Consider the following 22,623-nt stretch of genomic DNA (forward strand, 5'->3'; position numbering starts at 1 on the left):
AAACATAAAAACAATAAATACATATAAGTAATTGTATACCTAACAATATAACTCAGTATTTTAGAACAGTAATTTTTGGAACGGAAGCAGTAAATTGTTCATAAGTATCTAGATAATGTAATGTATTCAATACATGCTTTGTTGGGAAGATCAAGGTAAATATAAAGCCTACATACCTTACAAACATTCTGAAGAGCAAAAATCGAAGAAAAGCACCAAGAATTGCAAAATATAACATCGAAACCTGCTTAAGTCGGTGCGGGCGGGTCCAGGCAAGGTCGGCCAAAGTACAATTTTAATTTGCCTTTATTCGTACGCAGTAAACAATCGAAACGCCAGTAATTATAGAGTACTATATACTATACGTACATTGTATGTATGTAGATCACTGATCATGTATGTCCTATATAAATATATATTCATGAGAAAACGTGAGCCTCGCTGACGTTGTCTTCTGAATAACTGCGTGTCAATTTATATTACTTTCTGGTAAAACACCGATATCAAATCATATTAAACTGAGGACGGTAGGCTGACCCCTCCCAAATTTAATTCTAATAAATGTATCTGTTGAAATGTCATCAAATCACAACCACGTTGACCGATGATAATTCCTTTGACTAGGGGGAAGGCGATTGTTAGTAATGTGGACTCATGACCCCATTACTAGCAAAATGCCATCTCAGGTTGACCTCCACGCGGTTCCCTCTGGAAACCATCGTGATAAATTCCTAGTGAATTTGTCATGATGGGCTAACTGACCTGACCTCATGTTCATCTTATCATCCTCCACTGGTGCCCCGCCATGCGCCAGCGTAAACCGTTAGCGCAGGCGGGAGCACTATTCCATTGTCATACATAAAAAAAATCCTTTGACTACCCCAACATGGGATTACGGTCGAAACGACATAATATATTTATAGGCTCTTTATTCATACGTCCTGACTAATTAATCTGTAATCACATAAAACTGTAGGTATTCTAATCTTAGTCTTATCATAAATACCTAAATCAATAAACTGGTTACAATGTTGTTCTTTTATTGATGTGTTTTCAGGATTTTATACCTTAGTGGATAACTATAGAAGTATAGGAAATTACAGGATAAGAGGCTTGATATCTTAGGCCTCTGTAATTACAACCCATGGCAGATGTCACAAGATAATATAATATTCGTGCTGTTCATGTTTAGAGACGACGGTTACCGCTTTCCTTCTGGTTATTTGAATACATTAAAAAAATCGCAACTTTATATGTCAGTCTGACATCAGGCAATCAGAGCAGATTGCTTTAGCATTATTTTGGAAGCATGGACCTAGTCTACGCCACTAATCCAGTATTGTAATTAATATACTAACAGTAATATATTAGTATATATTTTTTGATAGGGGGACTTCCGGATCGAATATTCTCTTCCGCATAATACCTACGCCTGCTAACTAAACTACCATTATTATAATTAATTCTATACCAACATGAATGACTAAAATTATCATAATTTATTTAAATAAATACACTGATCGACATGTAACCACATTTGTGTAAACAAGACTTGCACTTTTCAACGTTCTATAGTTTCTGCGTAATATAATATTATGTTGTTGAACTAATCCAAAAATATAGCTAAGCTAGGATTTTTAGACTACTTAGATTCATGCAGATCTCTTTCATTTTCTCCTCGTACGTCAAATAATGCAGGCCAAAATTTGTCCAAAACGGACCAGGTTTGGTAAATGCTAACCGTCTCTGACATACATAAACAGTATTACGGACAGATAACACATTATCATGTGACACCCGAAAACTTATGCGTGTCCATTTCAAAGAAATCCAATGTCATACCACTTATACTGTAATTTCATCTCATTCTACAACTGAAACACAGCTTGCAAAGTAAGCTGCTTGGTGATTGAAATAAATGAGACTACGGTATCCACGCCGACAACTTTATACAGTCTAAATATAAGATTTCTATATATTAAATACCACCAGGGATGTAAGGGAGCGCGAACACCAGCCCAGTGCTCTAAGTCAACCTCACCTGCTCGCGGCACATCCTGCTAAATAACAGACGAGGCTCTGACGACCGACAAATGGCGGTATAACCATTCTATCTACACAGTTTCAAATCCCACAGACTGATGATGGGCAGCAGCGTCATCGGTGCGAGAAACTGTGTACTGCGATCGCCAACACGCATGCCCAGCGTGACGATTATGATATTCCTCCCATGACAGGTCCTACACAACCATGGCCCCTAGTTCCCGGCCGCTCTGCTATTCCTGGCCAAGGCGGCGGTCATGGTAACGGCAGAGCAAGGGGTGCTAAGAATCCCCGGGCTACGGTAGGCCGCCAACACTCATTGACCCTGGCTACGTATAACGGACGTACGTAGGGTTGCGGGTAGTAACTGGATGAGAAGGGCTGAAGATCGTGCCCAGTGGCGTGCCTTGGGAGAGGCTTATGTCCAGCAGTGGACTGCAGTGGGCTGATGATGAAATACCACCACGATATAATTAAAAAAGTCTAAAAAAATCTAACCGTTTTTATTTATAAGATCGCAATTTTTTTTGCAGGTAATTTGCCTAGTTATGTGCATTCATTAATAACTGGAATGAAAACGTCGTCAAAGTTTAAATATAAAATCTGCCAGGATAATAAAGGAGCCATTACTAGCCAATGGTTTTATATTATTTACTTAAATGATCCAAAAGAGTTTTTTTAATCAAATAATTAACATTTGGCATACATACAATAAATAGAAACTTTGTAACAGCGAAATATATTCTCTTATATTAAGTTGTTACTAAAGTTTTAGAAAAACAAATATTTACTGTGTCCCCAAGTAACCTGTAAGACCACTTTCACTGGATATATTGTCGCTAAAATAGCCGTTGCCTTATTAAGAGGGGTCAACGAGTTGTAACTCGAAGTCATTTAAACTGTGCAGCTTCTAGAAGAATCGATTGAATACTTTGCCAAACATAATTATGACATATAGAAGTTACTCCATTCGACCTTCAACTCAATTCGAGTTTATTTCCAATCTTTTTCAAGAAAATTACCAAAGCGTAACCCAGTATTTGCAGTCATTATAGTTTTTTATTGTATTTACATACTTTTATATAAAATTGTTATACGTGATTATTCTGACATGGAATCCAGAAGAAGTTATTCATTGCAAGATATAATATACATATTATGTAGATTGCTAACCAGTATCCTACGTAAATATTTTTTTCCGACATAGATTATTTAGAAAATTCAAAATTTAGATAAAATGCCTTAAACATATAGACTTTCCAATAGACTTTATTTGTTATAATGTTATTATTATTTTATCGGATTCCGATAATCTTGTGAAAGTTATTATATGTTTGTCTATATAACATCGTACGCAAAGTAAATTGTAATTATGTTATCTGTGGTTGTAACTAACTATACTTTAATTATTCAATCGTTCTTTGAAATAAAGTACTTATTTATGAATCAAACAATATTAATATACTTAAGTCAGTTCTCTAATCAGAAATTACTAATGCTATGTAATTCTTATTATGATATCTGTGCTATGCGTATAAGTTAGTCGGTTTGTTTTTGTAGAACAAAGTGTGCCACTTGCACTGTAAGTGAGTACTTAACAGTAATTATATATGTTTATTCTATCTTAATTAAAATTCTATTGTCGACCACAAGAAAGTTATTCGAGAAATAATTATAGTCGTCGTATATGATTGCGTAAACGTACTTAATTATAATTAATTATATTATGGTATCTAATTATCCACTTACTGAAATGATAAAATATGTACTATTATCATTCAAATTATCTTAGGTTATGTTAGCATTATGTGGTTAATAATTAATGCTTTCTCTTATTAATCAATTGTAAAAATAATAATAAAAAAATATATTTTGCTACTTATACCTTATAGCTATACCTAGATAAAAGGGTGATATTTACTGGGTGCATTCGTACTTTGTATCTATATATATATTTTTATCCGTGGTCCTATGATCCTACGGAATGGTAACGCATGGAGTTTACCACCGCCATAACAAGTTGACGAGACATCCGTGTAAACACCGACAGTTTAACACTACAGTCATATAGAAAAAATAGATAATGCCTTGTAAATCTTAATTTTATAACAGTCATTTCTATAATACAGCAGATACTTTACTTAATGTTTTGCTTGCACGAATAATAATTTTGCAGACTAATATTGTCTTATGCAAAGCAATAAAACTGTCAAGAACAAGCAACAACGGTCGTTGACTTGCATTCGTTCTGGAAGACTCGGCGAGAATAAATTACTCACGAATTACCATGTAGAAACTTACCGCAAGTTTATATAAACAAAATGTCAGTAGGTACTAGTTTTGTGCCTATATACTTCAAGCCTGTTCATAATGTAATTTTTTCACAATTAAATGAATGAATGAATTAAGTATGAAATGTTTCTGTTTTGTATAACCTCATAAATAAATAACACAGCACTACGTTTCATGAAGTTCTGAATGCAGTGATAATATACATAAAACCGAAGAACCCATACGCATAGTAGAAATTTATTATATTAAAATATTTTTTTAACATTTATAAAACTGCAAGTGCTTGTGATCTATTCAATGTTCAACATTTATTTTGAGTTTCCCACTTTATTTCTAAATAAAAGTGGTTCCGTTTCGTAGTCTTTGTGGTTTAGTACTTAGATTTTTCTACTACATAGAGTAGAAAAACATTTTGAACAATTTATAAATCGATTTTTTTAAATTGATTATTATGTAATGTTGCACTCATCTGCGCCAACGCTGGCAGGGCCCCAATGCAGTCTTATGAGATGAGCATGAGGTCGGGTCAATCAGCTCATTGTAGAAAATTCACGAGGAATTTATCACTGTGGTTTCCGGGGGGAACCGCGTAGACATGGTACATTGCCAGCAATGGGTTCATTAGTCCACATTATTAACAACCCTCTTCCCCCTTAAAAAAACCGTTGTGTGACGTCATAAATTACTATGATAATAGTGAACAGAACAAAACCCCTATTCTGTTCTGTTCTCTCCTGTTCTGTTTTATTCTTTTCTCAATTTCGTAATATTTTAATAAGTCATTATTAAAACATAAATTTTAGATATTTAACTTTCCTATCAAAAAGGTAATTATAATAATAATAATAATTTTAATTATTAAATACTAAATAAAAAATATATAGATCATTAGGGATCTATATATTTTTTCATATCATTAATCTCCACATCTCCATAAATTAGGTTAACTTATCTCATTCTTGTCATAAATTATCTATCTTCATTAAATATTAAATTAAATTTATCGAATGTTCTAGCATCAATAAGTCGGTACGCATTTTACTAAAATTCTTTGTATGAAACTGCAACATACTGATGTTTATAATGCGCATATCCGTTGCGTTCTGGAAATGACTATAATTATGTAATAATTTGCCATACTCTAAGAATCAATAGAAATCTGTAATATATGAAAATCCATATCCTGAAATGTACATAAGTGAATGTTAACCATAGTGTAATGAAAGACACACACACACAGAAAAGTAAAAGAAAAGTAATGTGCTTTTCTTTTACTTTTCTTGTAACTATTTTTTTTTTATGAAATGCTACCCTATGGTAAATAGTAACCGTCGTTCTTATACATGCACATGGGTTGCCATTCCTGCCATTTCACTACCTTATCTCAACCGGAATTAATCTTAGCAAAGAAAACTGCTTGGTGTTTGAAATAGATGAGACAATACCCAGACGACTTAGTATAAAATATACCTTGGTCAAATTGTATGTTTACAGTTATGAAATTAATAAAACGTTCTGAACTACATTATTTGTGCAACAAATATAAGCTTGCGTCATAACGATGATCATAATCTAATTTTGATTGCCTTAACAAACCAAATTCTTACACGCCTTCCAAATACACCCAAGGACATATCCATATTTTATCGAAAATAATATAATATTCGTTAGGGTTTATTATTATCCTCTCACAAGTACATATTAATTTAATATTATTATTAATAATAATAATTAATTAGGCACTTCTGGGAGGATCTTGGTTGGCTACTTCAGTAGTCTCAGCTTTACACGCACAACAGCTTAGATCTGAAGCTAAATACAGACAATTGAGTCTAACTTACATTATACTACATATATAGGATCATATATACATATATCTATACCAACATTACAATAGGATAAAGTTTTTTACTTTGGATTCTCAGGATAACCTCTGGTATTACTAAACCTCTTTTGAAAATTATTTTAGCGTTGGATAGCCCATTTATTAAGCAAGGCTATATAATATCACTCTACCACATACAGGAGCGGAGCTGCAAAAACGGAGAAAATGTGTCGCAGGCGAAGATAAACGGGTCTAATGAGGGGTTATTACACTATAACCATTCATAAACCTATTATGGTGGTCAATCTGGCAGCACATGGCTAGAAATAGGCTCTCTAGTATTAACAAATAATTACTTCCGTGATGGAACTCATCAAATTTTATCCCGATTGAAATAATTAAAAAAAAACATAATCTTGTATTATTCTGTTTTTTAGTAATCCTAGTTATATACTACGTTAATTGGTGATAATATGAATTTGTTACGGTGAAAACATGGGTAATGATTATTTTTTATGTATTTCTCCCTTGCAAACCAACGATAATAAAATAATTCTTGGAAAATTCTCTCACTATTTTGACCAAAGAAAGTCCAAAAACAAAAATTATTATTGACGCCATTTAATAAAATAAATGTTTCATTCAATGTTAGAGGTAGTTGTTATGAAATAAATAGAGTTATTTCATAACAACTACCTCTAACCTCCTCCATCATTGCCAAACCTATCTCCGTTACCAAAGTCTAGAAGAATCGTGTACCTACTTCTTATACTGTAGACATTATTGTAATAAGAACATGTTACAGTAGTATACTGTGGGATAATTTACAATCTAAGTTCACACTAACAATGTACTGGTACCAGACATGACAGAAATTAGGTTTTACATATACGAGTATGTATGGCGTAAGTTATCTTTTATCTTGACAAAGAAATGGACGAAGTTACGGTTAACTAAGTATGCTAGTGTTTGTTAAAAACGATTGGCGAAAAACAAGACTACGTAAGATGATCCGTAGCAACACTGTCATAAATGTTGTAACTGCACACATTACTAGAATTATGAAACTTCTAATCTGACTGGATGCGAAATATTACAATATTATTAAACATAGGTATCTATTACGTGATCGAACGTCAGTATATGTACCTACTAAGTATTCGTATTACAAAACTCCTAAACCTCGATAATGCAGTTTAGTTCTATACTCACGTAATTTACAATGTGCTGGTCATGCTTTATCCTTCTTTTGATAAGGATAACAGATAATTTATCTTCAAGTATCTACTTGTATTATTTAGATACATATATAAACAGTATAAAGGTTACACCATATATAATAGTGAACGCATATCTATGCCTCTTTTTGAATGAGAACTGATTGATGTTATTATATAAATATCTCATACTTGTCTTAATGTCTTAAGAAGCTATTTCATGCCAGTCTGTAAAATATTATCTGTAATTTCTTAGAGCTTAGAATTGATTGATAATGCGTTGTATAAAGTTAATTTTTCAAGTTTATACAATAACTTTTTAGTTTAGTTTAGCTAAGATTATTCTAAGGCTATACCAATGTATGATGTAATCCACATCCAAGATATGAAAGACATTGAATGTCTTGCTAAAAGGAAGATTAAACATTATTAGACGATTCTAATAAAACTTATTTCGATTTTCGACATTCATCTACAGTACCTAATAGTAATGCATGATAGATATAGATTATATTCTACTGTTATATATTAGGTACATTATTATTGTTCATCGAATTAGTATTACAAATACCTTTTGTATATCAAAATGATTAAATTCGTGATTCATTGCTTTAAAAATTGAATACTACCACCACAGATCTCAAAATCTTTTACTTTTTTTATTTATATTCTATCAATTTGGATTTTATTTTGCAGAAGTCCATTTCATTAATGGCTTAAATTCGACCAGTAGCGATAGTCCATGCTAAATACTTGTTGTCTCTTACATTTTATAACACAAAATAATATAAATATATTAGTAATTTTTTTATTGTTTAAACTTTAGACTATTACAATTTGTAATAAAATCCAATTGACTTAGATAATAAATAAGTTCGAAGTAATCAGATTAATTAACTTATAAGGAATAATATCAAATAATAACATGTTCATGTAATCAAACTGGTGTAGCCTGTAATCAAATTAATTGTAATTTGATTATTTGAAAGTTTCATTCCGCCAGTAGGTGTGTTTTTATGATGACTGTACGAAACTGAAGTACCTACCTACGATTATTGAATGAGGTAACTTTCAGTATATTTATATTTAACACATTCACCAGATCTTGACTATAACAAATTTCCAGGGAGACCGCGTGGATATCTAATATACATCATTAGACTAGTGACTAATAGATTGTCTTTGTCGTCACCCGGAAGAGTGAGAACCATGTTTTAAAGAAAGTACCTGACATGAAAGCTCATTGTTAACAGATCCCTACGCCTCTAAACACTATACCTTGATGCTGTATCTCCTTGGCCGTGGACAGTCGTTCGCATTTTGTATCCTATATAGTTACGTATAATAATCAAGTGTTCAGGCCAAGTTCGTGACGTGCGTTGTGTTTCTATAGTTAACCGCTGCGGCCGTTGGCCGTGGTTGCGTCAAAAAGCGTAGATTGCGTAGTGCGAGAAAGAGGCCCCTAATAGTAAAATACGAGTTCGCAAATAGTGACCTCGCAATAAGCATAGTCATAATATCACTCAAGTAACAGCTGGTAATTTTTTATTGAAAATTCAATTGCGTTATTGGTAGGTATAAGTTGTCGTACCCCAGCAGAAGATGATATTCAATTATAAATCAACCAATCAAATGATGATAAGGATCAAAATCGATCTCAAATCGGTTAAACCGTCATAGCAAATCTGGTATTTACACCACGAAAGTTTTCAGGTAGTACGAGCGCTTGTAAGTTAGGTACATTGTCTGGGTACATAATTGAGCTCTAGTTTTTGTGCACTTGTACCTCAAAGTGTGGAATAAATCCTGCAATTCAGTCGCTATTGTGGAGCGTGCTTTACCATACGGAATAAAACAATTGTTCTTAATTTTTAAGGTATAGAATTAGAAAACTATCTGTTTCAAGGTGGACAACTTTAGAAGTTACTTGTAAATGTGCCATATTGTTAATCTCACATTACTAAACATGGTATGTGCTACGACAACTACTTTCTATCAAGCGACAGAGCTTATTTAACTAGACCATTCTACAAGTGTACAAAAAAGCTTGTCGAATTTAGAAAATACGTTGGAAGTAAGATGATATTCCGTGTATATATAACTATAACTACTTGGTGAAGGGGTTATAAGACAAAAATATACCTATCTGTTTGCCTCCGCATACTGCCCCTTTACACCATCATGCTAATTCCTGGAAAATGTGTCACTTGGAAATAACAGACCTGACTTTATTCTAATTCTTTATACTGGTGCCCCGCTAGTTTATACCATAAGCGTAAGCGAGAGTATACTTTCCAGTTGGTATTTACTCAATACCTTATTTTATCTCAGGTTTTTAACATTTTCATACTTTTTGTATATATATTTTCATACTTTTTCTATAGATGTATTACACCATAATTTTAGAAATATAGCGACATCTAGCTGCTGTCATGTATAATCTCATGAACTCGCCTTTAAAATGTACACTTAAACTCAATACCAAGTTATGTTCTCAAACTTAAATTGCAGATGCTATTTCACACTATACGCTTTGTAATATATGAGGTGTAACATAGATGTCACTTTTAAGCGATTTATATATGGAGGACTTTACGTTTGCACTAATATATCTAATATTATACCTAAATTTACACATGTTTGTATTAGCTATATATTAATACGAGAAGCAAAAGCACATTCGCACACTTATGGTTGATATAGTGAGAAAGTGAAAATAGTAAATAACTTCTAACTTTTAAAAAATACATTAAATAAATAAAAAAAACATTATACTATACACTACCACGCATTTGACACACAAACACACACACATATATAATACTCGTTTGTTTATTGTTAAAGTCTATGGTCAAATTGAGAATGGATTGATATTGTTTGACTTCAATATTATTTGTCTATCATAACATCTCATAACATGTTAAAAGTAAATTCTTACATTGGTTTAAAATAATAGTGGTATTTCATTTAAAAATTACATTATGTTAATCTATTCTGTGTTGTCACGTTACGTTTGACATATATATTTGAATTGAAAAGCGAAACACAAGTACACTATGCCATGTTGTTTATGTTCATATGAAACAAAAATATTTCAGATTTAATAGTTGGTAGTTTTATTACTCTTATTTACTTCAAATGCAGCAGATTAATTCTCAAAATACATTAAAAACATTTTACTGCGTCGGAGGCTTAACATCTGTCGCTTGATAAAGAGAATTAATTGCAATGTCTGATGACACAAACGCCATAGATTTTGCGAGTGTTGCCAGAGATAAGGTATCCATGACTATCCTGTTTGCGACATGATTCAGTTTGGCGCCATGCGATTGCGCTGTATACTTCAATGCCAATTTAATGACACGTTCACATGCAAGAGACTTCGAAGTTGCACTTTTGGCTTCCTTCCCAGCTTGTTGTGCGGCAGTTTTTGCCAAATTCATCATTAAATCCTGATGACTTGTCATTCCAGTTTTAGCCAATTTTACAGACATTTGAACTTCTATTGAGGCAGTTAGAGCTCGCCTCATCGCAACTACACTCGCTGCTGTTAAATATGCAACATCACCAGCATATAAAATAGCCTTTTTAGCCCTAACTTCTAACTTTTCTAATTTCTGTTTAGCTTTCTTTTCACTCATTGACTCATTTTCTACTTCAACTTGATCAAACTCCATTTCTGCAGCAATATCGGAATTCTGTGCTGCTCTATATGTATTATCTTTAGGATCAAGCCAATCATCCATTAGACCGGGTGCATTTAGCTCCTGAGTATCCAAAGTGTGGCTGTCAGAAGTTGCAAAATGAGTGCCATTAATTGTTTTATCTAAAACTATTCTTTCAGTTTCATTTATACTGAATTCGCTATTGTCTAAATCTAAAACAGTTTGATTTAAAAATCCTTTTACTGCAATTGGTACTGAATGCTTATTATTTAATATTTGAACTACTTTTTGATTGTTTTTAGGAATAATAGAATACGGAGATAAATTATTTATGTTATTAAGTATGGAGGTCAAATTGACTTGTTTATAATTATTATTAACTGCAGTTCTATTCAACAGAATATTGTAAACTGTAGGATTATTGTAATTTATAGGTGCGCGTGTACTTAACTTGTCTTCTGTTACCACTGCTCTTTTTTTACGAAGTGATAAATCTACAGATTGTCTTTTAGATAAGGCCGTTGCATATGTAATGTCTTTTAATGCAGACACTATTGATATTTCAGCAGCAATTTGGGCCAATCCATATACTAAACGATGTAATTCAGGTTCCGTTGATAGTTTTGTTATACTAAGCATATGACTTGATAATGTTCTAGATAAGTAATCTAAAATACGTCTTGTTTCTATCGCTGTGATACCTTTATTTTTACCAGGTGCCTCCAATGCCTCTCTGGTAATTCTAGTCAACTTGTCTTGGATTTCTAACTTTGAAAGAATAGCTGAAACGAGGTCTTTAGAAATTTGATAAAGATCTTCTTCCATTCTTTGATTTTGAGTTACATTTTTAGTTGCTTTTAGTATAGAATTATCTAAATGTTTTAAGACCTTATAAGGAGAATTTAATAAAAATCTTTCACCTATTAATTGTGAATTAACTTTTTCTCTAAGATCGTGAACTGGTGATATTCCAGTAGATATAATATTGATCTGAAATGTTGAAATAAAATTAAACAGTGATTCAAAATATTTGTAAAGGTAATACATAAGTAACAAATTTATAACTTACAAAGTTCAATATAATCAATGACACTATTATTGTTTGAAAAGTAAACATTTTTACAGTTCCATGAAATGCTGTGTGTATGTCAAACTGTGAATTATTACTTTATTCCATAAACTAGAAAACTCCAATTATTTTATAATTTTATTGCCAATTAAAAACTAGTTTTAAAAATAACCGTTAATGTTTTGTTTCTTAACAATGTACGTAGTTATGTTTAGGAAAAAAAACGATACTAACTTATTTAGTTGAATTCTTCTATAATAAATAACTCTAATTACCTGGTTAAGTTTCAAATATTTCCGGTTGTCATCGTCATACTGTAATATTTTTTTAGATTTTAACGTAAAAAAAAGACTATTGTGATTTAGATATATATATTATATTTACCAGTAAAATAAAAACACCAATAGTAAGGTGAGAAGTTAGTATAACATTAATTACCGACATGATGACTACGTATCCTGTTTACATACTCACTGTTAAAATAAGGTTTCGAAATCAAATCAGATTATGTACATACTTAGAATACTGCTCAAAACAGTTTAAATTTAAAATTATTTTAATTCTTATTTTTCATTGATTTGTTCATTGTTATGGCAATCGCACACAATTTAAAAGGTTCCATTCAAACTGGCATCTCACATTTTTGTGATTGTAACCATTGAAATATATACATATAATACAAGTGTAAGTACAGTCCATCATATTTTAAAGTATATAATGTTGAATTTATCCTAGATATTTATATTGGCATAAATTGAAAGTTCTTTTATGTAATAGGAATAGCAATCAAGTTAAGGGCCCGTCTGATGGTAAATGGTAATTGTGACCCATATGCATCGAGAGCACTATGAACATCACGTTATCATGTGACACTCGACATTCCAGTGGACTAAGATCCTCTTATCCCGTAATTTCATTGCATAGTAACCCTACAACCGAAACACAGCTTACAAAGCAAGCTGCTTGACGGCTGAAATAGGTGAAATTAAGGTCCACGCAGATCACTCATTACTAGAGGTAGACTACCTCTGCCAAAAGATTTGAACTATCCTAGCTAAGTACTGAAATATGGAGCTTATCCACTCGGTTGGCGAAGGCGAGGAAACCGAGGATGACCAATATAAAATGAAACTTTAATTCCATATGGATATCTTTTTTACAGTAATTTTAATAGCGTTATTTATAATATATTAATATAATACAATCTTAGTAAACGATACATCTAACCGTTATTAACCTTTACACCTGCAGTTATAAAGACATATCAAAGTACTTAATTTTAATAAAGGGTTCCTTGAGATGCGCGTTGACATATTGATGTTTATGAAATGTGCAACAATTATTGCTTTTTAACCAAGGTACGCAGGCAATACTTTGATACGTCTTTCTCCGCCAAAAGCTTCCAATTCAGAAACTTTGTCGAAAGGTGAGGCGTCCATATTATCACTTGAAGGCAACAGGTCACTTTCTTGATTAGCGCTACGACGATGTCTCACAGCAGGCTCAGGATTAGATGCACCAACACTGCCTCCCGCAGCAACTGATGCTGATCCATCTTTTCCTGTAACTGATGGTGTTTGCTCGGCTTTTGGGGGGATTTGCTGGATCACGTCGGGCTCTGAGGGGTAGCACACGCACGCGGCTAACAGCGCCATTGACGCGACGGCAAAAAACATTGAATGCATTTCCAATAGACCCTATCTTGCTCAGTTTTCTCTATTTAAACTGCTTTAAATCTTTATCGAAGCCAGTTTATATATCGATACAATGATTACATAAAATATATTTCTAATTGGAACTGTACATGTAAGAAATGCTCGTTATTGTTTGTGGAAACTATGTATTGACGCACGATTTCTCAACAGGTACTCTATAAACAGTATGATGTGATTGTGTCCTCACGAGCCTTGACTTGTCAGGGGTGCTAACACGATACCAAATGCGTTTAAGAACATGATAAGAAAAGTAACAAAACGAATTAACACCCAGTCATACGATTTTAGGTTCATCCATATTTGGGTGGATAAACACATTGTTATGTATAGAACTATGGACATTGTTGGACATGAGTAAGGAACATTATTCCAGAACATGTCCGCATCATCAATCAGAATGACTTTACTAATCATTTTGTAACGTAAATATTTTGTATACGTAACTCTTGCAATATATCTAAATTATATTTTAGATTTTTAATTTATAACAATACTAATTATTTGTATTTAATTGGTAATAAATATAAATAAATCTATTAAAATAATAACCACGATTTTATTTGTAAGAGGTATATTCATTACAGTACCTAACAATTTACTGAAGATATTTCAACTTGGCTCTTTATGATATTAATTCACTGATATGCAAACTTTGTTAGGTACTCGTATATTGGTAAAATCATCCATTTATCAGAGCCATAGTAGAACTAATAGCCATAGTAGGTATCTAATTGGCACGCCGCGGACGAGATTTACTCGGACATGGTACAGGCGATAGTTTGGACAATGCAATACCAAGGGTTTTAATGAGTAAGAATCCCACAGTATAAGTCCGCCCTGATAAGCGGGCGATTCTGTCTTGAATATTTCCCCGCCTTAAAAACAAGTATACACTAAACAATATTAGGTACTCTTGTTAAAATGACCACAATGTATGCAAGGTCCGAGTACTATTGTTTATATTTTGGTCAGACTATAATTAGTAGCATATTATTTAAATATCAAATTTACATGTAGTGTAAAAACTGATGCAGGTGTCATAATGATAATTTGTGACGCATCTACGAACAAAATACTTATTATACTTAGAATAAGCTTATACCTTTTGTTAGTATCAATATACTGCTCGTTACTAGACACTATTGGTTTATTATGATAATAATAACCACAAATGTACTTATAATTTAACAAATAGGATATGACAATAATTTATTTGATAGAGCCTAAATATATATAAAGTATCTTTATTTTTTTTATGTAATGGGAATGGCAAACATACTTTTGGTCCACCTGATAGTAAATGATGACCATCGTCTATATAAACGAATAGTACAACGGATATCACGTTATCGTCTGCTTACGTGATACCACTTAGGTTGTGTTGCTATTCCGGAAGACTAAGATATTATACCACAATATCCTACCTACTACTAGTAATGTCACTACCTTACCTCACCCTTCAAAGAAAACGCAGCTTACGAAACAAGGTTAGCGGTCGTGATAGATGGGTTTTTACAAAATTTATCTCAGTCTTCTGCGTTATGTATAATTTGAAGCATAATATTAAAAAAAAAGTTAAATCTTAAGCTTCAAATTTAACATAACGCAGAAGAAATGAATATATCCGTTATTTTATGAATAATATTTTTTATGACAATTAAGGCTTTTATTTTAATTTTTTTTATATTTATCAATTAGTTATGCCAAATAAAGATTTTAGAAATATCATTGTTATTATGCAACTGCATCCTGTAATAAAAATGTAAAATAGATCACTATCTGGACTCACTCTATAAAAGAAGTATAAGAAAAACTATTACAGTATTGGATAAGTTTATCCAAGTAACATAACGCATAATTATAATTGTAAAAAATAATTGCATAAAATTACTGTTTGTTTGTGCGTTTCTGCGCGCTTAAGCCGCAGGTGGCTTATCCGGTTTGAGTGCAGTTTTCACTAACTTAACTTTGTGGTTCAATCGGTAAACAAATAAAAAAAAGTTAACCTAATTTTCTCTAATTATCATTATTACAAAGTCGCAGGTTACGCTAATTCTTAATAATTTCTACCAGCACATTTGATGTTGGCACTGTTACTGGAGTACATAACGCTGGTAGTTCCTTCTTCTCATATTGAGAGACACCTATAACTTGGACATTCTACCTATAAGCAGGAGGACATTTTACCTACAGTATTGCAATGTAATAATGACTAAACCGTCTAATCTGAACAAATAAGTTCAATATGACTCATGCTACTGATACATTTTAATAATCTTTTTCTTATTTATTTAAATTAAGACTTTAAAAGTACGGGTGTTATACTGACATGATTCAATCTCAACAAAGTTCTGATCAATAGGAATGTTTATTTTTCGTACAAAACATTCTTAGTCATGAATGAAATTGTTACATCTTATATTTCTCAGTATAGATTAGTAATACAAATCACATCTATTTTTCGACATAATCCACAATAACATGCATTCATGGCCATTATGTTGTTATTGGAAGTATTTGCTGGTCACATTAGCATGGAGCACAATAATGCGTCAATGATTCCTACTCTGGAAATAACACTTAGCACAATTATCTCGGGCAGTTAGTATAAAACTGAATGTCGAAGATTTCAACTAACACAATTGGAAGACTGTATACAGAGAACGCTTCTGAGAGCACTCTCACATAATTTCGCGGAGAAGTTTCTTGAAGCCCATCAAGATCATGGCTTCCTCGTTGTGTTTCCTTCTCTCGCTCGCGCTTGTCGCCGTCAGCATCGCCTCTCCCGTACCGGAGGAAGCTCAGACCACAACTACAGATCCTAACCAAGATGTTCTACTAGATGTTATAGAAGTGGTCGAGGAGGTACCTGTCCTAGTACCAGTGTTGGAGGCAACGACGACGGTTTCTGAGGATACTACCCACAAAGTAGCGAAGAGATCTCTTCTCCGTGGAGATAATCCAAGCAACGATCTGCTTGCGGACCTGGACGGATTGAAATATGAAAATGGTTTATCGGAACTTGCTGGAAGACGGATAAAGTTCTTACCTACTTGGCTGGGATAAATGAACCAAAAATTTCGTATTAATATTTAAATAGGTATTAAGAGTTTGATTCCTTCAAAGTATTTTGTATTCTACTAATGTAAATGCTTTTTTTATTATATAATGTTAAAGTAATGTTACTTTTTGCTAAATAAATATCAAGTTATTTTTTTTCATAAATTATTTTATCTAATAATGAATCTTCATCTTAATGTATTTTATTACATATAGATTGTATATAAAAATTTACCCTTTAGACATTAATATATATATATATATACAGTACTTCAATTTTAAATTATCTAAGATACTATTTATTTCCTACTAATTTTGTCAAAATGAAACTAGTTTGTAAAATCTCGAAAACGATGACTTAAATACTCATTGTAAAGAAAAATATATTGGTATTTAAAAATAAATATAAAATATAATCAGGGTATGCACACTTTGTGCGTATTTTATGGATTCATATGAACAGCATCCATCTACAATAACCAACGTAGGATGTTAGGGTAGACATGAAGTTAAATCAAATTGCCCAGGAGTTACCTACAATAGTTTCCAGAGAGGGCCGCAAGGAAGTCGACCTAACGTGGTACAATAGCAATGGTGGTGGCAACCACTAGTCACTATTCTGAACAAACTCCTCCCCTCGCTTTACTTGTGAAGGGTGGTCGGCGTAAAATCTAATTCGCCTAATTTCTCGACGGATCCCAATGTCATACTACACTGTTTGCGGTACGCCTATAGATACTACTAATATAAAAAATAAACCTACAAGAATTGACAACAAAAAACAACGAAAATTGCAATATTTAATATGAATATTATTATTATTCGATATATAATCGCTAATCCTTGTTACATGTATATAAAAACTGACAACCCTTTTAACGATATTAGTCATAACAAAGATGTCATGTAAATAGTGACTACAAAAGATGTTACATGTGTATTCAGTATAAAATATTAATGCACGATAAAATCTTGATATAACCTTCGATGACAGCTGTCCGTCTGTTTAATGCAACATAGATACATATATCTATTAATTCACACAAAGACGAATACACACGCGCACATAACTCTATCACACGAAATGTCTTAATTGGCGTATTGTGATGGGAACGTTATATCGCTGTAGTAAATTTCACCCCAGCTGTTTTCGCCGAATAAAAATCTTGAAACCTACTGAAAATCTTTGAAAATATTATTACTTATTTAAATAATTTTATTATAAAAAAACTATAATATGTATAGCTTAGACTATTAACTCAAAAAGAATAGAAATAAAACCTTTTAATGTTTTTTATGGTAAAAACAATAAAATTCGTAGTAAAATAAAAACCAAATTTGCAAATTAAAATGTTGACAAAACCATTCAGTATATTTTCACTATACCTTTCATTTCTTATATAATAGAGAAAAAACAATCAATCTACTGACTTTCTTTATTTCATATTAAACAAACGCCATCGACGGTTTCAGGCAGTGTGTGTAACATTTTCAATCAAATTGTGTTTTCGAATGATTTATCGTTGATAGTTCAAACATTAAGTTCGACCAGATTTAATGTTTTAGAAAGCAATTTTATTAATTGCTTTGCACCTTTCCAACATTTGCATCAGTGTTGTTTCGTACGATAAAAGGAAAACTATTCGGTGCATGATTTAACTTGCTCGTTTGTGATTTATTTCTCAATTAAATATAAAATAATAATAATATTATGACAAATAATAATTATTTAATATCTACATGTTTCATTTTGTGTTTAGTTATCGTATCCAAAGCTTATAAATTTTTCGTATCACATAATGATATTTCAATATGCATTATTAGACCAATTTTTATATCTCATACCACCATAATCCTCAATTTAGTCGATGATGATATAAATTTTACAAAATGTTATCAGCCAGAAGAGATTACTACTTTAATATTGTTTAAAGGCGATGATTTATCATATGACGTTATGAAAAGAAATCTGGAATTATTATTTTTAAATGGCAAACCGAACATAATAATTATAACAGATGTTATTACAGAGGATCTCCTCGATAATCCCGTTTTTGACGTTATTATACAATCTCACTGGTCCTTTATGCATCTAATTGTTACTGATAATAATATTGATTGCAAGCAAACAGAAATCGACAAGGATATATTATTAACAGCAGAGAGATTCCTTAATGACTTATGGCACAGATATCAAATAGTTTATGCAATAATTGAATTTCCTTTAAGCTGTCCACGAAGGTTTATTACATTCGATGGCAATAAGCAACTAAATGATGACTTGTACAATAGAACTATAACAATAGTAGAAGAAGAGCATCTACATGATACTTTTAAGAAGTATGAAACCGACTTGAGCGTTGACTTTCCATTGAAAATAAATATATTTAAACGGTTCCCAACGACATTAACATTGCATTATTGTGACAATATTAATAACTATGTACAGTTGGACTTAAATATAACTAATGGATACTGCGGACTGGATGCGTTAGTTTTGCACGATTTCATAAAGACATTTAAGTTTAAAGTAATATTCGTCAGCAATGAAGAAATTAATAGTTATGGTTACATGGTGTCAGGGCGAGCCACGGGTAGTTTGGGAGGTGTTATACGTCAAGAAATTGATATTTCATTTAATTCAAGATTTTTGACGAAATACGCGGATAGTGGTTTCGATTATCTTAATTACATATCATTTGATTCCTTATGTGCGCTAACTGCAATTCCAGACATTGTACCTCTATGGCAGTATCCCATAAATATGTACAGTTTTAAACAATGGATGTCCGTAATATTTATTCTTGTAATTATAGGTATAGTGAAATGGTTGTTCAGTAGACGTTTTCGTGCAATACTTACAGAAGAACTTTACAAGCCTCAGGTATATATACTAGAAACTGTGTGGTCTGGAATGTTCGGATTTTTTCTGATTAAGAATTTGCGACGCTGTTTTTTAATAGCTCTATGCCTATTATTCTCCGTAGTTCTTAATGCAATGTATCAAGTAAGTATTTTTCTTTCCCTTGTTCTAGCATTCATTATAGTTGAACTATGATTTAGAGATTTTCAGATTCATTACTAGAACAATATTGTGTTTAACATCAATAATCTACTTGTCGTTATTGTGTATTTTAAACTTTGTACAATTATTAACTTTCTGGTTCGAGTCTCATAATTATAAGTGACTTTTCCTAGTTTTCTTCAGGTGGTCTATTAACTCGTTCGTCTCTACCATTGTCAATTAACTTATTTGTTTATTAAATAACGAAAATCAATATAAATTGTGCATTACTAACAAAATACCTTTTTGCAGGGCCACGTGAACTATATGTTCACAACTTTATGGCGATATGAGCAAATGAACACGCTACAAGATCTTTGCGACTCGAACATTCCAGTATTCACGTCGGCTGGTATGCTAAATATACTTGGAGCCGAGGCTGCTAGAAATTTCTCTAATAATGCAATTACAACAATTATAAGGCGCATGAAATTATACGCAGATCACAGTAGTATGTAAATACTTATAAATAAGTAATGAGTACTTACTTAAATGTGAAATAGAATACTATTCACAACTTTTTTTCCAATGAAGTAGTTAGAATCACTATGAATTGTCGCAATACTTAAAATATGTTATGGTTATGTAATTGTGGGACATGTCCACATTTTGCTTGATATTTTAATAACAATATACCTGAGGGCACCTACAGTCGTCTCTCGAATTCAGTTTGTTTGATATCTGTGTTTCTATGACATGAGAGCTAGTCAGTATTATAAATATAATTACACAGTTTTTTTGGTATCGGCCAGATTAGAAAAATATTTTTGCATTTGATTCTAAGTCTTAACACTTATTACTTCACTTATTCTCTTTTTTTCTTATTTTCTTTCTTTCAAATCTAAATCTGTGTTATACCACTAAGTTAGGCACGACGTTCTCTCTACATTTATTTCCAAAAGTCATAACTTGGACCGGCGTGTATCTACTTATATGCATGTATGTGTTAATTGTAATAGGGTTTGCAGACCTATAATACCCGATTTTCCTGCCTATCCCATAAAATGTATTAAGTAACGATAATAATGTGACTACAGTAGAAAAAAATATTAGTATTTATATATATCTACACTAGCTTTTCACAATGAGAACTGTAGGTGAAGATAGAATTTATGATATTTATTTCATAATTATTTAATTTTATTAAAAGATGATATGGCTGACCCACGTTTCTCGGCAACAATACAAAGACGATCAGATATAACTCTGGTAATTATGGAAAACTATACAGATACAGACGGGAGACCATTATTGTATGCAATAGATGAATATTTCTCTAGCTTGTATTTATCTTACATCGCCAAGTCAGGTAAGTAAATTAATCGTTATTTAAATACGCCTTTTAAAAAGAGGTGGAAGCATCACAAATAAATATTATTTAATTATGATATTACCTTCTTTTTTGTAATGTAGTTCTGCCGCTGAGTTTGTTATCATCGAGACGAAATTCAGTATTGCTTTTTCTTTTTTAATTAATATACAAGTTCCTTATTGTCGGTGAGGCAATTGCAAACCCCCAGTTCTTCATATTAGTAGTAAAAGTATTCTGAATGAAATTAATAATAAAGTCTTAATTGTCCACATCGCTACTAAAATCGCTATTAAGATTTGATGATTTAATTCATTAGTTCTCTTTTACATATTTGGGAAAGTAATGTTTATATACTCCAATACTTCCCAGGATTTATCTTCACACCTCAAGTCCGAAGATTTATGATGCGGATGGTAGAAGCAGGATTGCCCGACAAATATTACAAATGGACCAGATATACGATGCGTATGGGCGATATTAAACAGAATCCAGCTTCGGAACCTCGTCTATTCACCGAGATCAATTTACAGGAAGAACGAATACCTTTTGCTCTACTTCTATGCGGTTATATCGTATCAACCCTTATATTTATAAAAGAGAAATGGTGGGATTGTCGTAAGACTTGTAAAATAAGGTGTTTAAAATGATATAATAATATTGGTATAGAGGATAAACCAAGCTGAGTGTTTTCGATTGAAATCTTGTTGAGAATTAGTAGTTAGTTAGTTACTTGCATTTATATTAATATACAAAGCATGTTGATCATTTCCTATTACAATTAGCTAATGGCTAAAAAACAACATCTATTTTAATCAAGTTATTTGTACCTTCGTAAGGGCGTAAAGGTTGTGTCTTGTCTGTCTGTCTTTACTATTTTATATTCTTTTTTAACCTGTTTGTTGGGATGGGACGCAAACTCTACGCTATGGCAGCATGCTCGAAATTAATATGGTCCGAATGTATATAACATAACTATAGTTTTCAATTTATAAAATTCATATGATCTCGAATACGAGTTAGTTGGAAATTAGAGAGCTCTAGGTTATGTGAGTAGATATACACTTTGCTTCAAACTTAATCTGTTAGGTATACGTATATCCTGTTTCTGTGCTTATAAAAATAAAGAAATATTTGATAGTGTTATTTTTTATTGTTTGTATTTTCTATTGTACATGTTTATGTACAAGTCTATTTAAAAATTATATAAATATGAGAAAAAAACATACTACCATAAATAAATATTACAAACATTCAAAAATTTGTGTCCAGCCTAAAATAAATATTTATATATTTTTACACTTAATTCAAATATCTTTCTGAGGTATTGTTGTGTAATTTTCTATGTAATCAACAACTTTGGT

General features: G+C 32.0%; 2 protein-coding genes across 2 annotated transcripts; one reads left to right on the forward strand and one right to left on the reverse strand.

Annotated features, from left to right (window-relative positions):
- Positions 1–10,553: 10,553 nt before the first annotated feature.
- LOC131853883 (uncharacterized) lies at positions 10,554–12,159 on the reverse strand. Its single transcript, XM_059204961.1, has 2 exons — positions 12,112–12,159; positions 10,554–12,032 (listed from the first exon to the last, which is right to left on the reverse strand). Exons 1-2 carry the CDS (start codon positions 12,157–12,159, stop codon positions 10,554–10,556), a joined length of 1,527 nt encoding a protein of 508 aa, XP_059060944.1.
- Positions 12,160–18,639: 6,480 nt separating this feature from the next.
- LOC131853734 (uncharacterized) lies at positions 18,640–21,909 on the forward strand (the record flags this gene model as incomplete). The annotated part of the gene is made up of 4 exons (XM_059204753.1): positions 18,640–19,893; positions 20,203–20,401; positions 21,101–21,259; positions 21,632–21,909. Coding segments are annotated over 4 exons (1,890 nt in total), but the record flags the coding sequence as incomplete, so codon positions are not given.
- Positions 21,910–22,623: the final 714 nt, after the last annotated feature.

This window comes from Achroia grisella, unplaced genomic scaffold (genome assembly GCF_030625045.1).
Source record: "Achroia grisella isolate CSIRO2021 unplaced genomic scaffold, CSIRO_AGI_Agris_v1 utg906, whole genome shotgun sequence".
In the NCBI taxonomy this organism is placed as follows: domain Eukaryota; kingdom Metazoa; phylum Arthropoda; class Insecta; order Lepidoptera; family Pyralidae; genus Achroia; species Achroia grisella.

Excerpts from the sequence above, each read along its gene's own strand:
- LOC131853883 (XM_059204961.1), bottom strand. The coding sequence starts at position 12,159 with ATGTTTACTTTTCAAACAATAATAGTGTCATTGATTATATTGAACTTT. Across the intron at positions 12,033-12,111 it reads CATTGATTATATTGAACTTT|ATCAATATTATATCTACTGG; the intron begins GTAAGTTATAAA and ends TCAACATTTCAG.